Source organism: Pezoporus flaviventris, unplaced genomic scaffold (genome assembly GCF_033815535.1).
Source record: "Pezoporus flaviventris isolate CSIRO_AGI_PZ_B2104156 unplaced genomic scaffold, CSIRO_AGI_Pfla_v1 ptg000030l, whole genome shotgun sequence".
Classification (NCBI taxonomy): domain Eukaryota; kingdom Metazoa; phylum Chordata; class Aves; order Psittaciformes; family Psittacidae; genus Pezoporus; species Pezoporus flaviventris.
The window spans coordinates 4,223,967-4,243,320 of record NW_026892578.1 but is presented as its reverse complement, the minus strand read 5'-3'; the positions used below and the strand labels follow the sequence as shown (position 1 = coordinate 4,243,320).

The following is a 19,354-nucleotide window of genomic DNA, read 5'->3' as shown; positions in this document are numbered from 1 at the left end:
TCAATTCACAAGAGTATCTGGAGGTTAATAAGGATATTCTTACTACTACAGAAGGATATGGCACATAGATATATGCAGACCACATTATCTAGTTGTCTAGAATAATTGCATTTTGAATGATGCAGAGCCTAGAAAGCTTATCTTTCCTTATCTCTGGGTTTTCAGTGGCTGCCAAAGACAGAGCACTGAAGCAGAGAGAGTAAACCAAGCAACTAGGAATATGCAGAGGAATGCATTCTGGAACCTGCCGGCCTGTGGCTGCTCACCTTCCATATAATTAATTTTTTTTACATAACCCCAGAATAGAATATATTACATTGTAGAATACGTCCTCTGCTGTCAATAAAAGAGCAGGAGCCAGTGATGTCTGCAGATTCTTTCTTGGTTAGGACCATGGCAAATAGAACTATATACTTAAAACTTCCGTTTATGAAAGCACCCAGAAAACAAAGGCAGTATGAAGAGACTTAGCAGACTCAGTCTTCCAAGGAAGGTTCTGATGGGCTTGTATGCTTTTAGAAAGAATGGATAGCCATGAGCAGAAGTGTAAAAAAGGTATATGCTCATCATCTAAAATGGGAACATTCCGCTTCCACACTTACTCCCAGGACATTCAATCAAGTATGCAACTGCTAAATAAACCTCACTTGAGCTTTTCAAGACCTAATGGTGGAAGGTACCTTCTAGTTGGAACAAGTCCAGAGAAGGGCCTTGAGGATGATCAGGGGACTGGAGCACCTTCCCGTATGAAGACAGGCTGAGGAAGTTGGGGCTGTTCAGCCTGGAGAAGAGAAGGCTGCATGGAGACCTCATAGCAGCCTTCCAGTATCTGAAGGGGGCTTATAGGGATGCTGGAGGGGGACTCTTCATTAGAGACTGTAGTGATAGGACAAGGGGTAACGGGTTAAAACTTAAACAGGGGAAGTTTAGATTGGATATAAGGAGGATGTTCTTTCCTGTTAGGGTGGTGAGGCACTGGAATGGGTTGCCCAGGGAGGTTGTGAATGCTCCATCCCTGGCAGTGTTCAAGGTCAGGTTGGACGAAGCCTTGGGTGACATGGTTTAGTGCGAGGTGTCCCTGCCCATTGCAGGGGGGTTGGCATGTGATGATCTTAAGGTCCTTTCCAACCCTAACTATTCTATGATTCTATGATCCGTTTCAATACTCCTACCAAATTCAATTGATTGTGCAGAGGGTTTGCAGGATCAGGCCCCTAAAGGATAACTTTCAGTTCTTTTATTTAGTTTTGAAATATATCTAACATTCATTCAAAATATGGCTGAAGGTGGTTGTTAGAGTAGACTAATTCATAAATAGAGGCCAGGATACTCAACTTCAATTCAATCGCTTTCTTGCACTGATGAAAATATAACTCACATTCTTAAATAAAATGCACACTTCCAAGTGCAGGATGCAGAGGTTTAGAGAGTAATAGATTTTAGAGTAATTTGCTACTGAGAGTTACCAAAACCTTCAACATGTATTTTTAAATCAGAACGTCATCATGGATTTAGAAGGCATCAGATTGGGCAGATTTTGCTAATAAACCTAACCCAAGTATTTCTTCTCTGTGCTTCTAATTTGAATTTTTTCATACCTTAGAAAGAACTACCCCACTTAAATCCAATTCTGTCTGATAATTTAGACATGAGAAAAACAGAAGCAAGTTTTTGGAATAAATACAATTAACTTTTGTGTAATTTTTTTTCAGTTAAATCTCACTGGAATCACAGAGCAACAGCAAGAACAGTGAATTTTCAAAGAGCACAACAGAATTTCTGTTCTTTTAGAATTACCACTGCATTAGTTTTTGTTTGTAGGATTTTCCTTCTAAGGAGAAAAAGAACTGCTCTTCAATCACATCTACCACTCATTTTTTATCAACTATTGTGTGAAAGAGACACACATTTTTTTTGAGATGATCAAGTCCTTCAGAAGACAAAAAAAAAACCCAGAATTTTGGGTTTAGGCATGTTTTAACTCTAGTCATTTCTAACCATTTGACATCCAAAGGGTAGTAACAAGCCATTGCTATTTCGTTTTGAATCTGTTTTCTTTGCTTAATAATAATTATTAAGACTGTCTGTAAAATATGTAATCTAGTTTAACACCGTAAAGCTAGTTTTTAAAAGTGGGTAGTTTAAGAATTTAATGCGCAAAAGCTTAAAAAAATACAAAACAGCTTTATATTAGTTGGTAGTTTAGGAAAAAATGAAAACGACATTTTCCTACATGTGGTTACTATTCCATGATTATTCCAAATGAGTTCCCATAATGCCCTTTCTAAGTGAAATGAAAAGTGTTCAGTCTTCAGCTCAGACCCAGGGAACAACTGCTGTGAGTAAGGACTGCAATATTTAATTTTATGGAAGGAACAAAAAATGTCCTTTGGCACACATGTTTTTCAATTTTGTAAAATAACTTTGAGAGAAAAAATAAGAATGCATGAGAGCACTTTTTAGTAAATTCTAATCTGAAGAAAGTCACATATTCCTAGTGCTATTATATAGTGATTTTTACTCATGGCCTATCAACTATGATCTGCTACAATGACAGAAACAAGCAGGAATCTTTTCCTGCTTCAAGTACTTTAAAAATCAATGACCATCCTGTGTTTAACCAGTCATAAAAAAGACAGTTAAAAGCTTGAAAAATTTTAGAAGTTATGCCTACAGCTGCCTCAGTGATAGGCAAGTCTTTTATTTATATCAAAATAATAGCTTTCTCATAACTCTTCCTTTTCACCTTAAGTTAAAACCAATATGTGTAGGTAAGTGGCTACTTCCATGAATCCCAGAAAGTAACGTCCATGTTTTGATCACACCAGACACATTTCCTACTGTCATTTGGTAGTTTCTCTATAGCAAGGAGATCACTGATGAAATATTTCCCAAAATCTATGGGACATAGCTCAAGCAAGACTAAATACAAATAAGTGGATTCATCAGCTTTGGCTTATTTGCCAGCGCCAGTGTATGTTGCTATGAGCCTCAGGAATATGGCAGCATTCTGAAGAAAGTATAGGAATGAAAACCAAAAATTACATATTTAAACTTTGCCTGAATTGTGTATAACTTCTATGCCAAGGGAGAACAGTAGAGATTGTAACGTACAGTCATTATTCATAAACATTGCTTACACTACAAATTCAACTGAATTTGGTAAGGATCTTTTGCTTAAAATGAACAGCAGTAAGGAGAGAATTCTTCCCCACTTTTCTTTTTTCAGGCAATTACATATTAAAATTCTTCATTAGGCTTTGTGACGGTGAAGGTTAATGTGGCTTTTATAATTTGAGATGAAACTGACAGCATCCTTCACTTTTTCTCCACTTTCACCATCCCTCCGCAGCGTGAAAACACAGCAGTCTTCACCACTACAGGCAACATTTAAAGATAGAGGTATCCAACCCAGTAGACCAGGTTAAACAGCAGGAAGGATGTAGGAAAAAAGACCCTAGAGTAAGAGTCCAGTTCTAAGATGTCTATGTGAATCCGTCCTCTCCTCCATGAGCCTGATTTACACTCTTCATAACAACAGAAAAAGCTCTGGCAGTCTTTCCCATCCAGACATTCATAGACACACGCATCTTCAAATTCTTGCCAGTACATGGCATTGTTCAGTGTGATGACTGTAGTTGGTGGTCTCATATCAAGTACAGAATAATTCTGAGGAGAGAAAAAGAAACCAACATTTTGATAAGCTTCCATGAATGATACAAATCAAAATTAAGAATCATGAGGAAAAAAAAATTACAGGAGCTGAGAATAAGAGGTTGATACTGTAGTAATTCTAGATCTAGAGAGCATCTTTCTTTCCCTCAAAAGATGCCTTTTCAGCTGAAATTACCATCAAGACATTGAGGAGTAGAAAGTTAAATAATTCTAGGTGTATTTCCTGTTTGGGTAACTCAAATAATCTTTTTTTTTTTTTCTCACACTTAGGAGTTCATTTGCCTGTCAGAATGCTATTGTCAAGTTTCCTTAAACACTTGTAGCTACTACATTTAAGAGTGGATTCTGAAAAACAAGTAACATGTTGCCCCCCATCATTTCATTACAGAATAATCTCCAGCTACTATAGTTTCATTTACTGCCTTTGAACTTTACCATAATTTATAAAAACAGATATGGTCAACAGATAGTGATTATTTCAGTACAGGATTTCAAAAAGCCACCCCTAGGCATTGTGCCCTTTAGTGTGTATGGCACTAACCATGCTCAGAAATAGGACATTTTGATATCACGCATCCTCACAGCACTACTCACTCCTACAGACCTCTCTTTCTCCAGTATACTCTCTATTTGCACTTTGTCAGCTTTTCTATCACACCATTTCCTTTTCATGAAAGGTGCTTTCTTACAACAGTTTCCTCTCTCATCAAGCCACCCATTCTATCCTCACAAATGTCACTTCCTCTACTGGCATCTACTGTCCCATCAGATTCACTGCCTGTCTGCATCACCCTGACAAAGCAGACTCCAGCCCTGCCAGTGCAGTTTTTTCTACCTCAGGGGACCTTCCTCTCCCTGTGATTGCACTGAGCATTGCCTCTGCCTGCAGGAGCATGCTGGGTGTCCATTAACAATCTAGTCATACCTCTGCTTCATGCCTGCATGCATTCTGCAGGACAATCTGGGCCCCTGCTTCCACACTTACAATACAAAGTACTTAGCATTTCCTGTTGAAGGTGGTGGGGTGCACCTGAAAACTTTCACTTTGGATGTGAAACAGATCAGAAATAGGACTGACCTGCCTTGGTGGAAATTTTCCTTTTTCACAGTATCACAGTATGCTAGAGATTGGAAGGGACCTCAAAAGATCATCTAGTCCAATCCCCCAGCCAGAGCAGGAACACCTAGATAATGTTACACAGGAATGTGTCCAGGCGGGTTTTGAATGTCTCCAGGGAAGGCGACTCCACAACCTCCCTGGGCATCCTGTTCCAGTGTTCCGTCACCCTCACTGAGAAGAAGTTTCTTCTCAAGTTTAAGTGGAACCTCTTGTGTTCCAGTTTGTACCCATTACCCCTTGTCCTATCATTGTTTGCCACTGAGTAGAGCCTGGCTCCATCCTCGTGACACTCCCCCTTTATATATTTATAGACACTAATAAGGTCACCCCTCAGTCTCCTCTTCTCTAAACTATAGAGACCCAGCTCCCTCAGGCTTTCCTCATAAGGGAGATGCTCCACTCCCTTAATCATCTTAGTTGCCCTGCGCTGGACTCTCTCCAGCAGGTCCCTGTCCTTCTTGAACTGAGGGGCCCAGACCTGGACACAATATTCCAGGTGCAGTCTCACCAGCGCAGAGTAGAGGGGAAGGAGGACCTCTCTCGACCTACTAACCACCCCCCTTCTAATACACCCCAGGAAGACATTGGCCTTCTTGGCCACAAGGGCACAGTGTTGGCTCACGGTCATCCTGTCGTCCACTAGGACCCCCAGGTCCCTCTCCCGTACACTGCTCTCTAACAGGTCGTTTCCCAACCTATACTGGAACCTGGGGTTGTTCCTGCCCAGATGCAGGACTCTACACTTTCCCTTGTTATATTTCATCAAGTTATTCCCTGCCCAACTCTCCAGCCTGTCCAGGTCTCGCTGGATGGCAGCACAGCCTTCTGGCGTGTCAGCCACTCCTCCCAGCTTAGTGTCATCAGCAAACTTGCTGATAGTACACTCAATTCCCTCATCTAAATCATTGATGAATATATTAAATAATACTGGTCCCAGTACTGACCCTTGAGGCGCTCCACTAGTTACAGGCCTCCAACTAGACTCCGCCCCATAGACTACAACTCTCTGGCTTCTCTCCTTCAGCCAGTTCACAGTCCACCTCACTACCTGATCATCCAGTCCACACTTCCTCATTTTAGCCGTGAGGATGCTGTGGGAGACTGTGTCAAATGCTTTGCTGAAGTCAAGGTAGACCACATCCACCGCTCTGCCATCATCCATCCACCGTGTTATTTCCTCATAAAAGGCTATGAGATTGGACAAGCGTGACTTCCCCTTGGTGAAGCCATGTTGACTGCCCCTCATAACCCTCTTATCCTTGATATGCCTTCAGATGGCACCAAGGATAAGGTGTTCCATCACTTTCCCAGGGATGGAGGTGAGGCTGACCGGCCTATAGTTACCCAGGTCCTCCTTCTTGCCCTTTTTGAAGACTGGAGTGACATTTGCTTTCCTCCAGTCCTCAGGCACCTCTCCCGTTTCCCAAGACTTGGTAAAGATGATGGAGAGTGGTCTAGCAATGACTTCCGCCAGTTCCCTTAGCACCCGCGGGTGCATCCCATCTGGACCCATGGATTTATGGATGTCCAGATTGCTCAACTGGTCTCTAACCCATTCCTCATCGACTAAGGCAAACCGCTCCGTTGACCTGACTTCATCTAAGGTCTCAGGGGTACAGGGCTCTTCAGGACTGCCTGCAGCAGAGTAGACAGAGACAAAGAAGGCATTCAGTAACTCTGCCATCTCTGTATCTTCTGTCACCAGGGCACCCATCCCGTTCATCAGTGGGCCTACATTGCCTCTGGTGTTAGTTTTATCTGCCATGTATTTGAAAAAGCTCTTTCTGCTGTCCTTGACCCCTCTCACCAGATTTAATTCTAAGGAGGCCTTAGTCCTCCTAGCTGCCTTCCTACATCCTCTAGCAGCAGCCTTATATTCCTCCCAAGTGGCCAGCCCCTCCTTCCATGACCTGTAAACTCTCCTCTTCCACTTGAGCATACCCAGCAATTCCCTATTTAGCCATGCAGGTCTCCTGGACCTCTTCCTTGACTTCCCACATGTCGGGATGCTCTGATCTTGAGCTCGGAAAAAGCAATCCTTGAATGCCAACCATCTTGGGCCCCTTTACCTTCAAGCAGCCTTGCCCATGGGATTTCCCCTATCAATTGCTTGAAAAGGCTGTTGACTTCATTTTCTTTCTACAAGCCCTTTGGTTTGGCACACAATACTACTACCCATTTCATTAAAAATGCTGATCTCTGAGCTAAGAATTTGATGTGGCATCCTTCTGCTTAGATGTTGGCATCTCCAACATAGTTAACTACACCTGAGCAACTGTCCTATGGTATCCAGCCAATTACTTCTAGGACTCAATTCATCTCATCATAAGTAAATGGCTAAAATCTCATAGGTGAGTTGTGCTGTGGACTGTGAATATATTGCCATTTAGAAGCAGATTATTCCAAATCTATTTGTTGTGAATGACTTTATATCTGAGATTAGATGACAGAAATTACACCCTCATGGTCTTCGCTCCCATTTGTGAAATTTCAAGTGGCTGGTTTTGGAGGTTTACAGTATGCTGTACACGGAAAAAGGCTAAGATTATTGCACAAGCAATCATTTTTTGACTGCAGCACTTTGGAGAGAAAAAAAGCTATGACTAAAGAGTATATGGAGTTCTACTATACCACTGTGACACATATTGTTCATTTATTTCAGTCTTTTATAAAAATTTCCTACTCAGGGACTGAAATTTTCTATGCCTGGCTATAATACTTATAATAAAAAGTAAGGTTAAGTTAGACCTCTCCAGATGATTTTGATAAGTGAAGATAAATAAGTGCCCTAGTGCTGAAAAGGAAATTTTCTCATCTATCAATAGCCTGGGTTTTTTTTTTGTTATTGTTTTATCAACTATCTGCTCATGACAGAAGAGAAAATAAATGCCCTGATTAATTTGATTGCTCGTAGGGGTACTGAAGTGACTAGATACAAGGTGAAGGTGGATGGTACCCACTGAGTCCTGTATGTCTTGCTGAGCTGGGGTTGGGAGGAAAGGGGTGCACAGCCAGTGGGCACCATCCCAGTACCCAGCACTGAAATAAAATTATTTCAGACAAGATATAAGTGTGGAGGTTTCTCTAGGAGAAAAACAAGGGTTGGGATTACCTAAGCATGGGTTTACTAAGATTAATAAATTTCACCTTTTAGGTGGCATCACTAGAAGTCTGGAAAGCACAAGATGATACCTTGAGAGTCAGAGATATATGCAGGTTGTGTTACAGTTCGAACATGGAAGTTGTTTGCGTATAGGAGAGGGCCCTGCTCGATATCTGTCTTATACTGACAAAAAAGGAGAGAGAGAGGGAGAGGGAGAAGAAGAGGGAAAGGGAGGGGAGGGAAAAGGAAAAAGAAGAGAGTTTGGAGAGGGAGAGGGAGAAGGAAAAGGAAAAATAAGAGGAAGATGGAGAGGGAGAGGGAAATGGAAAAGGGAAGGGCTTGCAAAGGCTGCAGATATTTTCCAAGCAGATCAGATTGACTAGATCTAGCCAAAGACTAAGTGTTAAATCCTATTGTCATTTAATTGTGTATCTTTTCCATTTTTTTTTTTAATTGGAAAAAGAAAAGTACCGCTACCCAGTCAATGTGCCTTATTAACTTATTCTTTCAGATAAATCTGTCCAGGGAGTGACAGCAGTAGTGAGTGCACAAATGCAATGCTTGCTGTAAAAATGCTCATTGTCAATGAGCAGATTTTCAATGCTATAGAGCGCTTTAAATACATCAGAAAACTCATGGAAAAAAAAACAACCAAAACTGAAAATAAAATCTAGAACATTATTTGTTAAGGAGCAAGCAGTTGTAAATGAAAAACTTCAGTATATTCAAACCAAGAAATGCAAAAGCAATGTTTCATTTCTGTCCCTGTTCTTATTTGGACCTGGTAACTAGGAATCAGGCCACCCAAGCAGCTAAGTAACTAGCCCTCTATATGCTTTTATATATATTAGTATGGATTGCAGTTTCACATTTCATACAACTTGGAAACACAATTTGGTGCTCAGTTTCAGTTTTATCACTTCTGTATGCATACAAACAGTTATGAGGAGGTTTCAGGAATAGAATTTATTGCATTTTTAGATATAGTACAACTAACTGTGTTCAACTTGCGTGCCTAAATAATTTGAAAATCCACTTGAAAGCTTATTAAAGATTTTACAGATACGCATAAATGAATTATTTTTCATGAAACTTAGTAAAAACTCCATGTAAGTTTGTGATATAATTTGTGCTTATTACTTTTTTTATAAAATGTAGTGAGAAACTGCAGTATTGCATAAAGCAGGCACACAATTTCTGGGGCAAAAATAATATGCAATATTATACACTTGACCCTTCTCTCTCCCAAATAATTTGATAAGTCCTTATTGAAAGAGGCAGCTATGTTCCTCTGCCACAGCCAAAACCAAACTGGCCTTTTAACAAAAAAAGTAAAGCAGTATTTATAGAAAATTCAGGGTAAAGTGTAACAGCATTACAGCTTTCTCAGGAATTATTGCAAGTAAATGTCAACCATACATTCATGCCTCCATTGCTTTCACTGAATAGTTTACTTACCATCACATGGCCAAAACTGACATCAGGTAGCTTAAATGAAGATAACAAAATAATTATTCAGAAGGAAACATTACTTCATATGCATCTAATGTTCAATAGCGTTTTTTAAACCTAGCATTTAAATGCATTTGTCCATAAAACAATTCATGCTGAATATTCTGTATATTCAGGGTAAAATCTATACACTTTAAAACTGCATGAAACTTCAGTAGAGTGCACACTTAGTTTCCACCTATTTTAAATCTTTATTCTACTCATTAATTACTTAGCAAACAATAGCTAAGTATGTGTTGATTCTTACGTTAATTTAAATCTCATCATTGTTGCATGCTTTCACTCATCTTCATTCACATGTCTAGAGATATATCCTACTCACAAAGAGACTCATGACATTTTCATTCAGTCTTTCTATAATTTCAGTTTCATCATTAGCAAGTTCATTTTGATGGCCTCACACTTTTCTTTTGGCAACACTATTGCCTTTTGTGAGCAATGCATTTTTACACGATACTATTAGAGGTTTGATGGAAATTTCATAACTAAGTCAATGGTTTTCTAGGTTTTCTCTAATTCCATATTTATATCAGCTTTTCCTTCATTAGTTCCTCATTCAATTCTTTTGTATAGCCCTTCATCTAACCCCTTTTACTTCATGACCTATTATTCCTTGAAATTAGCCTTCTCTTTCTTCAATTTCCACCTTCAAATTTTCTTATTTCCTTCATTACACAAAATGGCATCCAACATGTCCAATTAATGCTCTCAAGCACAATAGTTTCCACTGCTCTTGAGCAGACAATCCACTTCCCCTTCCCTATGTTTTCACTGAGATTTTTTTTCTCCATTATCCTGCCCCTTGTTATCCTCGTAGTCAATTATAAAGTACACCAGGCAGTTCTTTCTTCACATGATCGTTTTAATTGATTCTAAATAAACAGCTTTTGGGGGGCGTCTGAGTGTTACTCCTCGAAGCGTCTTTTTGGTCCAAAATGCAGCGAAGTATAAAATCTTTATTAAGCGGCCTCTGTTTCTGTACTTGGGAATAAGCTTCTTTGTGCATAGGGCTAAAAATAAGTCCTGGTTCCAAGTGGAGATATTGAAATGTGAAGTTCATAAGTATTTCTAGACACGTTAAGCTGAGAAGCGGATCCATTTGAATATACATTGATGTGCATATGTTTGTGTAACAAGCTATGCAATCTGTTTCAGTGGGAGTCCTTTATGACATACAGACAAAAGACCTGTAGGCAGGCTTCATGGTCAGCAGGTTGTTTCAGTTAGGAACAGACCACTCAACTAGCACGTAACTGATTCTGCCGTTGCTGTGGGCAACTATTTTCTACCAGCTTTTAGAGCAGATCACACCATAAACTGATAAGAGCTTGAAGCGGCAGAGTATCAAAGGATTACAGGCTGCCACTGAATGGTTGTCTGCTCTCTCAGCCATGCACACGTTAGAAAAGAAATTTAAATGTGGCCATCTTACCGACTTTTTCTTCTTAGTACAGTTTGGTTTCCTGCAACTTGAGTAGTAGTTGAGGGCTGCATACTCCATCAGAGCAGCAAAGACAAATAGAAAACATACAGTGACAAACAAATCCATAGCGGTGACATAGGACACACGGGGTAATGACTTTCTTGCAATGGTGCTCAAAGTTGTCATGGTCAATACAGTTGTGATGCCTGTAGAGAGAAACCAGATTTAGTTGTATGCAGCATTTTTCAATGTTGCAGAAGAATCTTTGGAAACAAACAAAAATCCCCCAGAAATCCAAACTGAATCCAAATAATTCATTAATTTCATTTGGTAATATGAAAAATTACATCAGTAGAGGCAGTAGTATTTTGTAAACAAAATTTTCCTCAGCTGTTTCTGTTCATCTTTTAAAAAGTGACATAAATATCCTGAAAAACTATAACGAGTCCTAGAACGAAATCTATAGGATGTCAGTTATTTGGCTGCTAGTACTTCATATAATTCCTCTTCATTCCTCAGAAATAGAAGTATTTTCATTCCCCCTTTGGACTGATACTTCATCATTTGCTATGAATGGCAAGCCTTCTGATAGAAAAAAATATAGAATTCCTCAATGGCTCAGGAAGAAAAATAAAGCTCTCACTCAAATATGTCTCAAGAGAGATCCTGCTCTAAAGCCAAAATAATCATAAGGTAATCTTTCTATTTATAGTTAAAGTGATACTTTGCAATGATACACAGTGTTTGAAATGACAGGGGATGACTGAAATTATGCTTTATAGAAAAATTACTTCCCACAAATGGTGCTCTGGAGAGGAAAAAATATCTGTTTATTACTTTTGACTACGTTATGTTTGTGAAGGAATGCCCACCTCTGATTTGTAGTGTTTAATATAAACTACAGCCATTCACATGAATAACCCTCCTCATTAAAACCATTAGAAAGTCCCTGAAAAAGGCAGAAGGCAGATTATTGCCTGGGCCTCATCCTTCTTCTTCAATGAATAATAAATTGTAAACAAAATCAAACCCGAAACAAAGAAACAACAACAAAAAAAGTTGCTGCAAAACTCCACAACCCAATAATCAAGATGAAGTTAATGCTGATAGGAAGTAGGAAATGTGGGCTTTTCATGTACCTTCAACATCTAAAAGCTATGGGGAAAATATTTCTGTTTCCTGTCATCTGTGCTACTTTCCAATATAAGCGCGTGGCTGCCATGATCCAGCATCCTCTCCAGACCCCTCAACATCAGTTCTGTTGCTAGCTGATGCTTTGAAAAAGCTCCAGAGGCAAACTCCATCCTTGGTCACTCATAGTAGTCACCTGCAAAGACGTCCAGGTGCAAAAGGTGTTGACTTACTAGCCTAGATTTGGCCCTTGCTAACGATAGATCAATTAGTTTTCTGTATGACCTTGACTCAGACCTTGGGAGTCACTAGCTTCAGAAGAACTGTACCCAGGCTATGACATAATCTACAATATGAAATTAAGTTCTTTAACACTTTCTAACACAAATCCATCCTTTCATCTTTTTCAGAGCCATGTGCACATGCACCTGCTCTCAGGTATTTTACTGCCTTCAAAAAATTACTCAAAACCTTTAGTTTTTTTCCAGCATGATAAACAGTGTCTTTTTACCTGATCTCAAGGGAAAGCTTTTATTTCCTGCTCATCCTATGATAGGCTCTCATATTACTTTAGGACACTTTTTTAATTAAAAGGCTAACAAAGATCTACAGTTTTTCTACTGACTGTTGTATTGACAATGTAATATTTTTTCTGGAGGTATAACTTTGTATTATTTGGGACAAGAAGTATTGTGCAGTTATCTGTAATGACAAACACCTCCCAGAGTGACTATGGACAGGAAGGCAGAGAAGTTGAAATAAAATTACCATTAATCTCTGTGCTTAAGTATAGAAGTCCTCAACTTGAGTCCTATTATCTGTGCCTTAAGCCTGAATGTGAATGCCTGCCTGCATTGTGCTTGAGAATGTGATAAATCTAGAAGCTCTGGGTGAGAACTAAACAAAACTAGCTCAGTAAGTCATGTTGTAGATACCTCACCAATGCAGAATCTGTGAGGTTTGAGTGGCTCTGGACTAATTGTGGTTGATTTAAACAAAGTAGGTTCTATTAAATTTATAGAAATAACAATGGTGTAAGCTTTATTTTGGTTTTCAGATATTAAGAGTGTCCATCCTCAGTCTCTTTGACAGCAAAACATATTTGCTACAAGAATATAAAATCTTGGGGAAAGGAAAGTTTAGCATTATCACAACCACTGTAGTTTCTGGACTATAAATCATATTTTGAATTATGACAAGGGCATGAGATAAGATTGCTGAACACAAAGACAGAAACATCCAAGAAGCAAAGAGCAAAGAGAAAGAAGGTGTACCAGATGGTACAGTTTTGTATTCCTATACATTTACCAGCTGGAATATAGATACGCATTTATGAATAAAATGCAGCACCCATTATTTCTGAAGAGAATATCTACATTCCATGCCTGTAGCTCATTTTCTCTCTGAAGCTAAGAGAATTCAGTTGTTCAGTGGTTTCAAATGCAATAAACCTTGTCAGATGAAATAGTTAAGTCTCTCACTTTGGGGAGGACTGTATGGCAAAGTGAGCTTTGTGTCTGTTACTGAAGTTCACAGTGCTCATGAACTGTCTATTTCAACAGAATTTTAATATCAGGTAAGCACAGCTTTGAAGTAACATGGCTTCAAAATTTTCAGGTAGACAAGTGTTAAGTGGGAGCTTCCAAGTTTGTGTATAAATACCATTTTGTGACATTTATGTTCTCTGAACAACTTCCATACCAAAGATGCTATTTGATAAGTACAAAAGGACTGTCTGAGAGATCAGCTGATGCAGGGATACATTATGCATGAAAACACTTTAAATCGCTGGCCTAAACAGTTATTCAAAATTAGTTTGAAAGCTGCTACCTGGACAACTGTATGCAAAATGAGGTAGCAGGAGCTTCAGTGTTAGAAACTGTTTGGTCACCGAGGATTATTTTTGCCTATTTTCCTAACGGTATGTTTGTGGGACACTGGAGGAAAGGTCTACTGCTTTTACTCACGCCATCATTTTGTTTAAAAACCTGATTTCTCCACCAGCTCTGGCACGTGTTTAGAGCACTTGCTTGGTTTTCTAGTGAATGAGCTTAAGATGGAATGGCAATGAAGCGATACTCATCTTTTATTAAACATGATCTGTATCTGATTTTACATCAACACATTGCTGGCCTTGATACCCACTTTTTATTTAAACTGCAGTTTGAAGTTGCTCTGTAGTAACTGCCTAGTCCTGTTACATATTATACCCATTTTGAAAAAGTAGAGAGAAACTGGGATGAAAGCTTCAGTTTAACTTAATTCCCTTCATCTTCAAGGAAAACAACTGATTATTATTTTCCAGATCATGACTTTTCTTCAGATACTTGCCGGCTGCTCTTGACTATGAGCATTGGGAAAATATACTTTTGATTACTACAGATAAGCAGAAACAGCAGTGAGCTTTTTTTTTTTTCTCTTTGAATGGAGGGCAGAATAAGCTGCAATTACAAAACACAGTTCTCATCCAATACTCAAATTCTATTTCCAGTTTCCCACTGACTCTTCAGGTGGCCTAGAATGAGTCACACTGCCACTCTGGGCATCAGCTCCTCAAAGGGCATGTTAAAAAGGGACTATGATGCCAAGTTTTTAAAGAGCACTTTGATAAGTCTGGACAGTGCTGATGAAAGGATACTTAGGGTCCCATTTTTTCCTTCACAGCCAAATAACCCGATTGTTGGGTTTTCTTCCAGCACAGAAATAGCTTATTACTTAGTGTTATTCAGAAAGGGGTGAAACCAATCCTTCATGTAACTGTGAGTAGCTGCCAATAGCTTTGGAAGTTACTCATTAATTTCAGAGAATGAAATATTTCCCTGATGCTTGCCCTTTATATTAATGCAGCTACACTCGGAGTAGGTTGGGGTGCACTGAGCCTACAATTAATTTCAACTAATTAGCAGAACAATTTCAGTGGTTTGCCCTTGGCTGTATTACAATTTCATCATGTGCCACTATCCAAATGTGGATGTGTGCTATTGCTCAGACAGATTTGTAAGCTGCATTGTATAAGCAGACCTACAGTAAACTGGGAACATCTCGTAACTGCAGCCCAAGAGTCAATAGTCAGTCTGGTAACAGTTAGCCCAAGAGCCATTGCCAGTTTGGGAGCAACATAAATCTGGGCACAAAAAGAGATGACCCATGTACATATTATTTATTAAAAAGTTATATTTTAGCCCAGTAATTTAATTCTTCATCAGAGTTTTAGAAGGTAGTCATGATAGCCATTCAATATAAACTTGGAACATTTCATCTTAATATTCATATTTTGAACGCATGATCTCAGTATAAGAATAGATTTTTTGTCTGAAGTTCCTGCTGGCTGAAGGGGCAAGGCAGGGAAAGTCATACTGCAGTGACTAGTGATCTAGCCTATTTCTGTGTCTAATTAATTGGAAAACAGAGCTGTGTGGTGTGGGGAACCACCCTCAGGGACAGGGTACAAACATTGCTTGTGAAAAATCAGTAATGCAAACTGTTAGATACCTTTTCTCCCTTTTCTGTTATGCATTAAGAAGGATAACACAAATGGATGCTGTGTGACTCTGCACAAACATAGGCTTCAGACTCTTATTTAAAAGATGAAGCATGGTCAGTCTTTCCTTATCTCCACTGAGACACTGAATTTAAGAAGAAAGGAGTTCATCAGATTACACTAAATGCCTATTGCTCAATTTTCTGGCCAGGGAGGCAAGTCTACACAGCCAGGAACAGGCAGTTTTTCAGCTGCTCTGTCCTCACCTTTGTATAGCCTTCTGAGCTATCCTGGAGGTAGATGGAGATCACAGAATAACTCTGTCTTAGGGTCTGTCATGTTGCTGGGGCCACAGCGTAAAGGCACTTTGGCAATCACATAAAGGGAGTGAGGACTGAAAACTTCTTTATGGGAAAATAACCTTAGACAACTGGACCCACATGATGTCACATGACTTACAATGGTCAGAAGTGTTACGCTTGTTAAATTTACAAACTTCTGGAGAAAATCCAGCAGGTTCTGCTCTTGTGCTGACCTCACACAAAATGAGTTTTAAGCAAGAAATATCTATAAAGTGTGAACCAGTGCTGGCTGCTTGCAGTCATCTTATTACAGGCTCTCTGAGACTTTTATTTCTACAGCTTGAGGTCACTGAGCTGCTCTTGGTTTGGAAGGATGCCCTGTGTCACTCACTAAGACTTGAAGCTGATACAACCTTCCATTAGGAAGATGCCTAAGGATTGAGTAGGAATGGCTGGGATATAGCTTCATTGCTTAAATAAAGCTGTGCCTAGTGAGGAAGTTAAGCTTAGAGGATATTTTTGGTAATATATTTCTTCTATCATTCAGCTGAAAGTTACTAAACTGTTGCAGAATGACTCTAAGAGCAGGACCATAGAGCTCTGGAGGACTGTGCAAGCAAGGCAGGGGGTGGCTCCCACAGGTAGCCGGAGACCGGACCTGGGAGGAGAATGTGGAGGAAGCTGTGAGGGGCTAACCAATACTGTTGTGCCAATGGCTGAATACCATTCCTATATATGTGTGAACTGCGTCACAAATAAATTAGAAGTTGCTTATCACCCATATTGGGTTGGCCTGTCTGCTTCTCCTCGCCGCTTACAAATGGCGCCCGAACAGGGACGCGGACTACAGGGCCTTGGTCGCTGGGGACCTGGATTACAGGGCCCTGACTAGCGGGACCCGGATTACAGGGCCCCGACTAGCGGGGACCCGGATTACAGGGCCGCGGCTAGCAGGGACCCGGATACAGGGCCCCAGGCGACGGGGCGGTCAACAGGGACCCGGGATACAGGGCCCCGACTAGCGGGGACCCGGATACAGGGCCCCGGTCGACGAGGACCCCGATACAGGGCCCCAACTAGCGGGGACCCGGATACGGGGCCCCGACTAGCGGGGACCCGGATACAGGGCCCTGACTAGCGGGGACCCGGATACAGGGCCCCGACTAGCGGGGACCCGGATGCAGGGCCCTGACTAGTGGGGACCCAGATACAGGGCCCCAACTAGCGGGGACCCGGATACAGGGCCCTGACTAGCGGGGACCCGGATACAGGGCCCCGGTCGACGGGGATCCAGAAGGATGAGTGAGCGGCGCCGGCGGCAGCGGCCGGGAAGCGCAGGCAATGCTGCTGCAGTGGCGTGACGGACCCGGGTGCTTGGACTGACCAAAAGGAATCTGCCACTGGGGCGAACCAGACACTGCTGCGTCGGGAGGCCGATCCGGAGACCGAGGTTACAGGACGACCCAGAAGAAGACGATCCGGAAAAGGCTGGCCATGAAAATGGACCGAGAGGTAGCCCTGGACTTATTACAGTGCTTTTTATAAAAGCAGGGAACTGAGCCCTGAACTTTTTACAGTGCTTTTTATAAAAGCGGGGTATTGAGCCTGAGACTCTAAAGCAGCTAGCAGGTCTACTGGCTGTAGGGAAGGCTAAGGGATTTTTTGTAGATCCTAATACAGTTTTTGAGGAGAGTGAGTGGCAAAAGTTTGGTGAAGAACTATTTGACTCAGTGCTTAATGATTATAAAAAGGCAAAGAAACTCGGTAAACCACGGAGGGAAGTAATGAACTGTATAAAAAGATACAAGGCAGAAAAGAAAACTGCCGCGGTAGCAACGGAGAAACTAGGAACAGACGTCCCCGGTCGGTTGAAACCGGGGGAAGATTCCAACTTGTTCCCCCCAGCTCGCGGGAGCACAGGGTTTCCCACCCCCCACCCCCCCTTCCTTTTCTCCCCCTCCATCAGAAGGTGCCGCGGAGGAGGTGTAACCCCCTGCTCCCCCACCACCCCAGTTCTGAAAGTAGGGACTTTGAAAAGGACAGAGAAAGTATATTAGAAGGTATACGCATGATAAATGTTGAGGAATCCGAAAGAAAGAGGGAGGTGCCTCGGCGCCGGATCGATTGCGGCGCCATTTTGAAGCACGCAGTAGAAAATAGAGATCATGCGCTAGCGGGAGATTTAAAGGAACTGCGAGCCTCTCCAACCCACTACGCCCTAGAGTAAAAAAATTTTTAACTCGGTTACGGAGGAGCGAGGTCTGCAGATGGCTACATACCGAACGAGAGACATCTGATAAGGAAGACACAGCTGCGAGCAATGGAGACCCCGAGTTCGGGGCAGGATCAGCCCCCGAATCCCCTGAATCCGATCCAGATTTATATCCTCTGCTTCCAGACCCTGACTCTTCGTCTCCCGGGTCGGTCTGCTCAGACTTACTGGCGCTGGAGACACTCAGTTGTAACAATGGGTAACCAAAGAGGTGAACATTACTGGGGAATTTTCTGCAATGGGCATCTCTGCATATCCTGTGTTTACTACACAGCAGGGGGCTAAAGAGTGGGAAGCTCTTGATCTCAAAATAGTTAAGGAGGCCTGACAAACAGTGACTCAAGCTGTATATGTTATGATTTTTTCTTGCAATTGACAGGGGGAGCCCATACAATTTCTCTGTGATACTCATGTACTAGAAGTTGGTAAACATAAGTATGTCCAGGTTTCTATCAACCCTTGGAGACCTCTGTAGATACTGCTGGCCACTTCTTCCAGCACAGGCTGGCCACCTGTGTTGGAATGAGTGTGCATTTTGGTCAGTATAAAAGCCCAAGCCTCATACGATGTGGGGGAGGCAGAGCCTCTGCGGGGACGCCCGCTAAGGTTGAGCCTGCCACCTCGCACTGCAATGATGCTTCTCCGAGCTGGTTTGCTGTTAGTCTCCACAGGGTCCTTGTGCCACGTTCTGTACGTGGGACTGTAGTGGGAGTAATGATGGCTTTTGCAGGGACTAAAAAAAAAAAAAAACCAACAAAAAACGGGGGGGGGGAGAGAGAGTAATGATGCTGCACTTAACCTGTTTAACCTGTCTACTTCTCAAGAACTGAAGAACTAATAACCTGGAGGAGGGGGTATATTTGTGTCCTCCTGCCTACAGGTCCATGGTGACTGCCTGCAAAGTTTGTCAAGCCTTGCCATAAGCTGGACAGACAAATGGATAAACCTGATGCCTCAGCTACAGGAGCTGACCGTGATTACCCCAAGCAGAATGAGATAGAGGAAGAGAAAGAACAAATAACTGCAAAACATCACTTGGGGGCAACTGAAAAGTAACATCCTGAATATGCGTGCTTGTAAAGTAGCTATTATTAGAGGTTGTGATTTTGTGTATAAACCCACCTGTATTTACTAGCTAGTTGCTAATAAGAAACTGCACCTTGTATTGTATAGATTTGTCACTTGTAAAAGAGATGTTAGAGTATGGAAATTTGCAGTAGCTGCTAGAAAATGCTAAGGCAAAAGCTAGAAAAATTTTAATACAATGGTAGTGTTATAAAGCAGGTGATGGAACAAATTTAAGAGGGGGGGAGAATTCCACTGGTAAGAAATTTC

The 19,354-nt window shown here is 41.3% G+C and overlaps 1 protein-coding gene across 2 annotated transcripts in view; it reads right to left on the bottom strand.

The window, feature by feature from the left end:
• Positions 1-3,103: 3,103 nt before the first annotated feature.
• GABRG3 (gamma-aminobutyric acid type A receptor subunit gamma3) overlaps positions 3,104-19,354 on the bottom strand; it is a 342,699-nt gene continuing 326,448 nt past the window's right edge. For both annotated transcript variants that reach the window (XM_061459748.1, XM_061459749.1), the window contains exons 8-10: positions 10,843-11,039; positions 9,357-9,386; positions 3,104-3,669 (exon numbers count right to left, since the gene is read on the bottom strand). In XM_061459748.1, the coding sequence (XP_061315732.1) occupies positions 3,391-3,669; positions 9,357-9,386; positions 10,843-11,039 (506 nt within the window). In that variant the 3' untranslated portion in view covers positions 3,104-3,390. The remainder of the gene's footprint in view (positions 3,670-9,356; positions 9,387-10,842; positions 11,040-19,354) is intronic.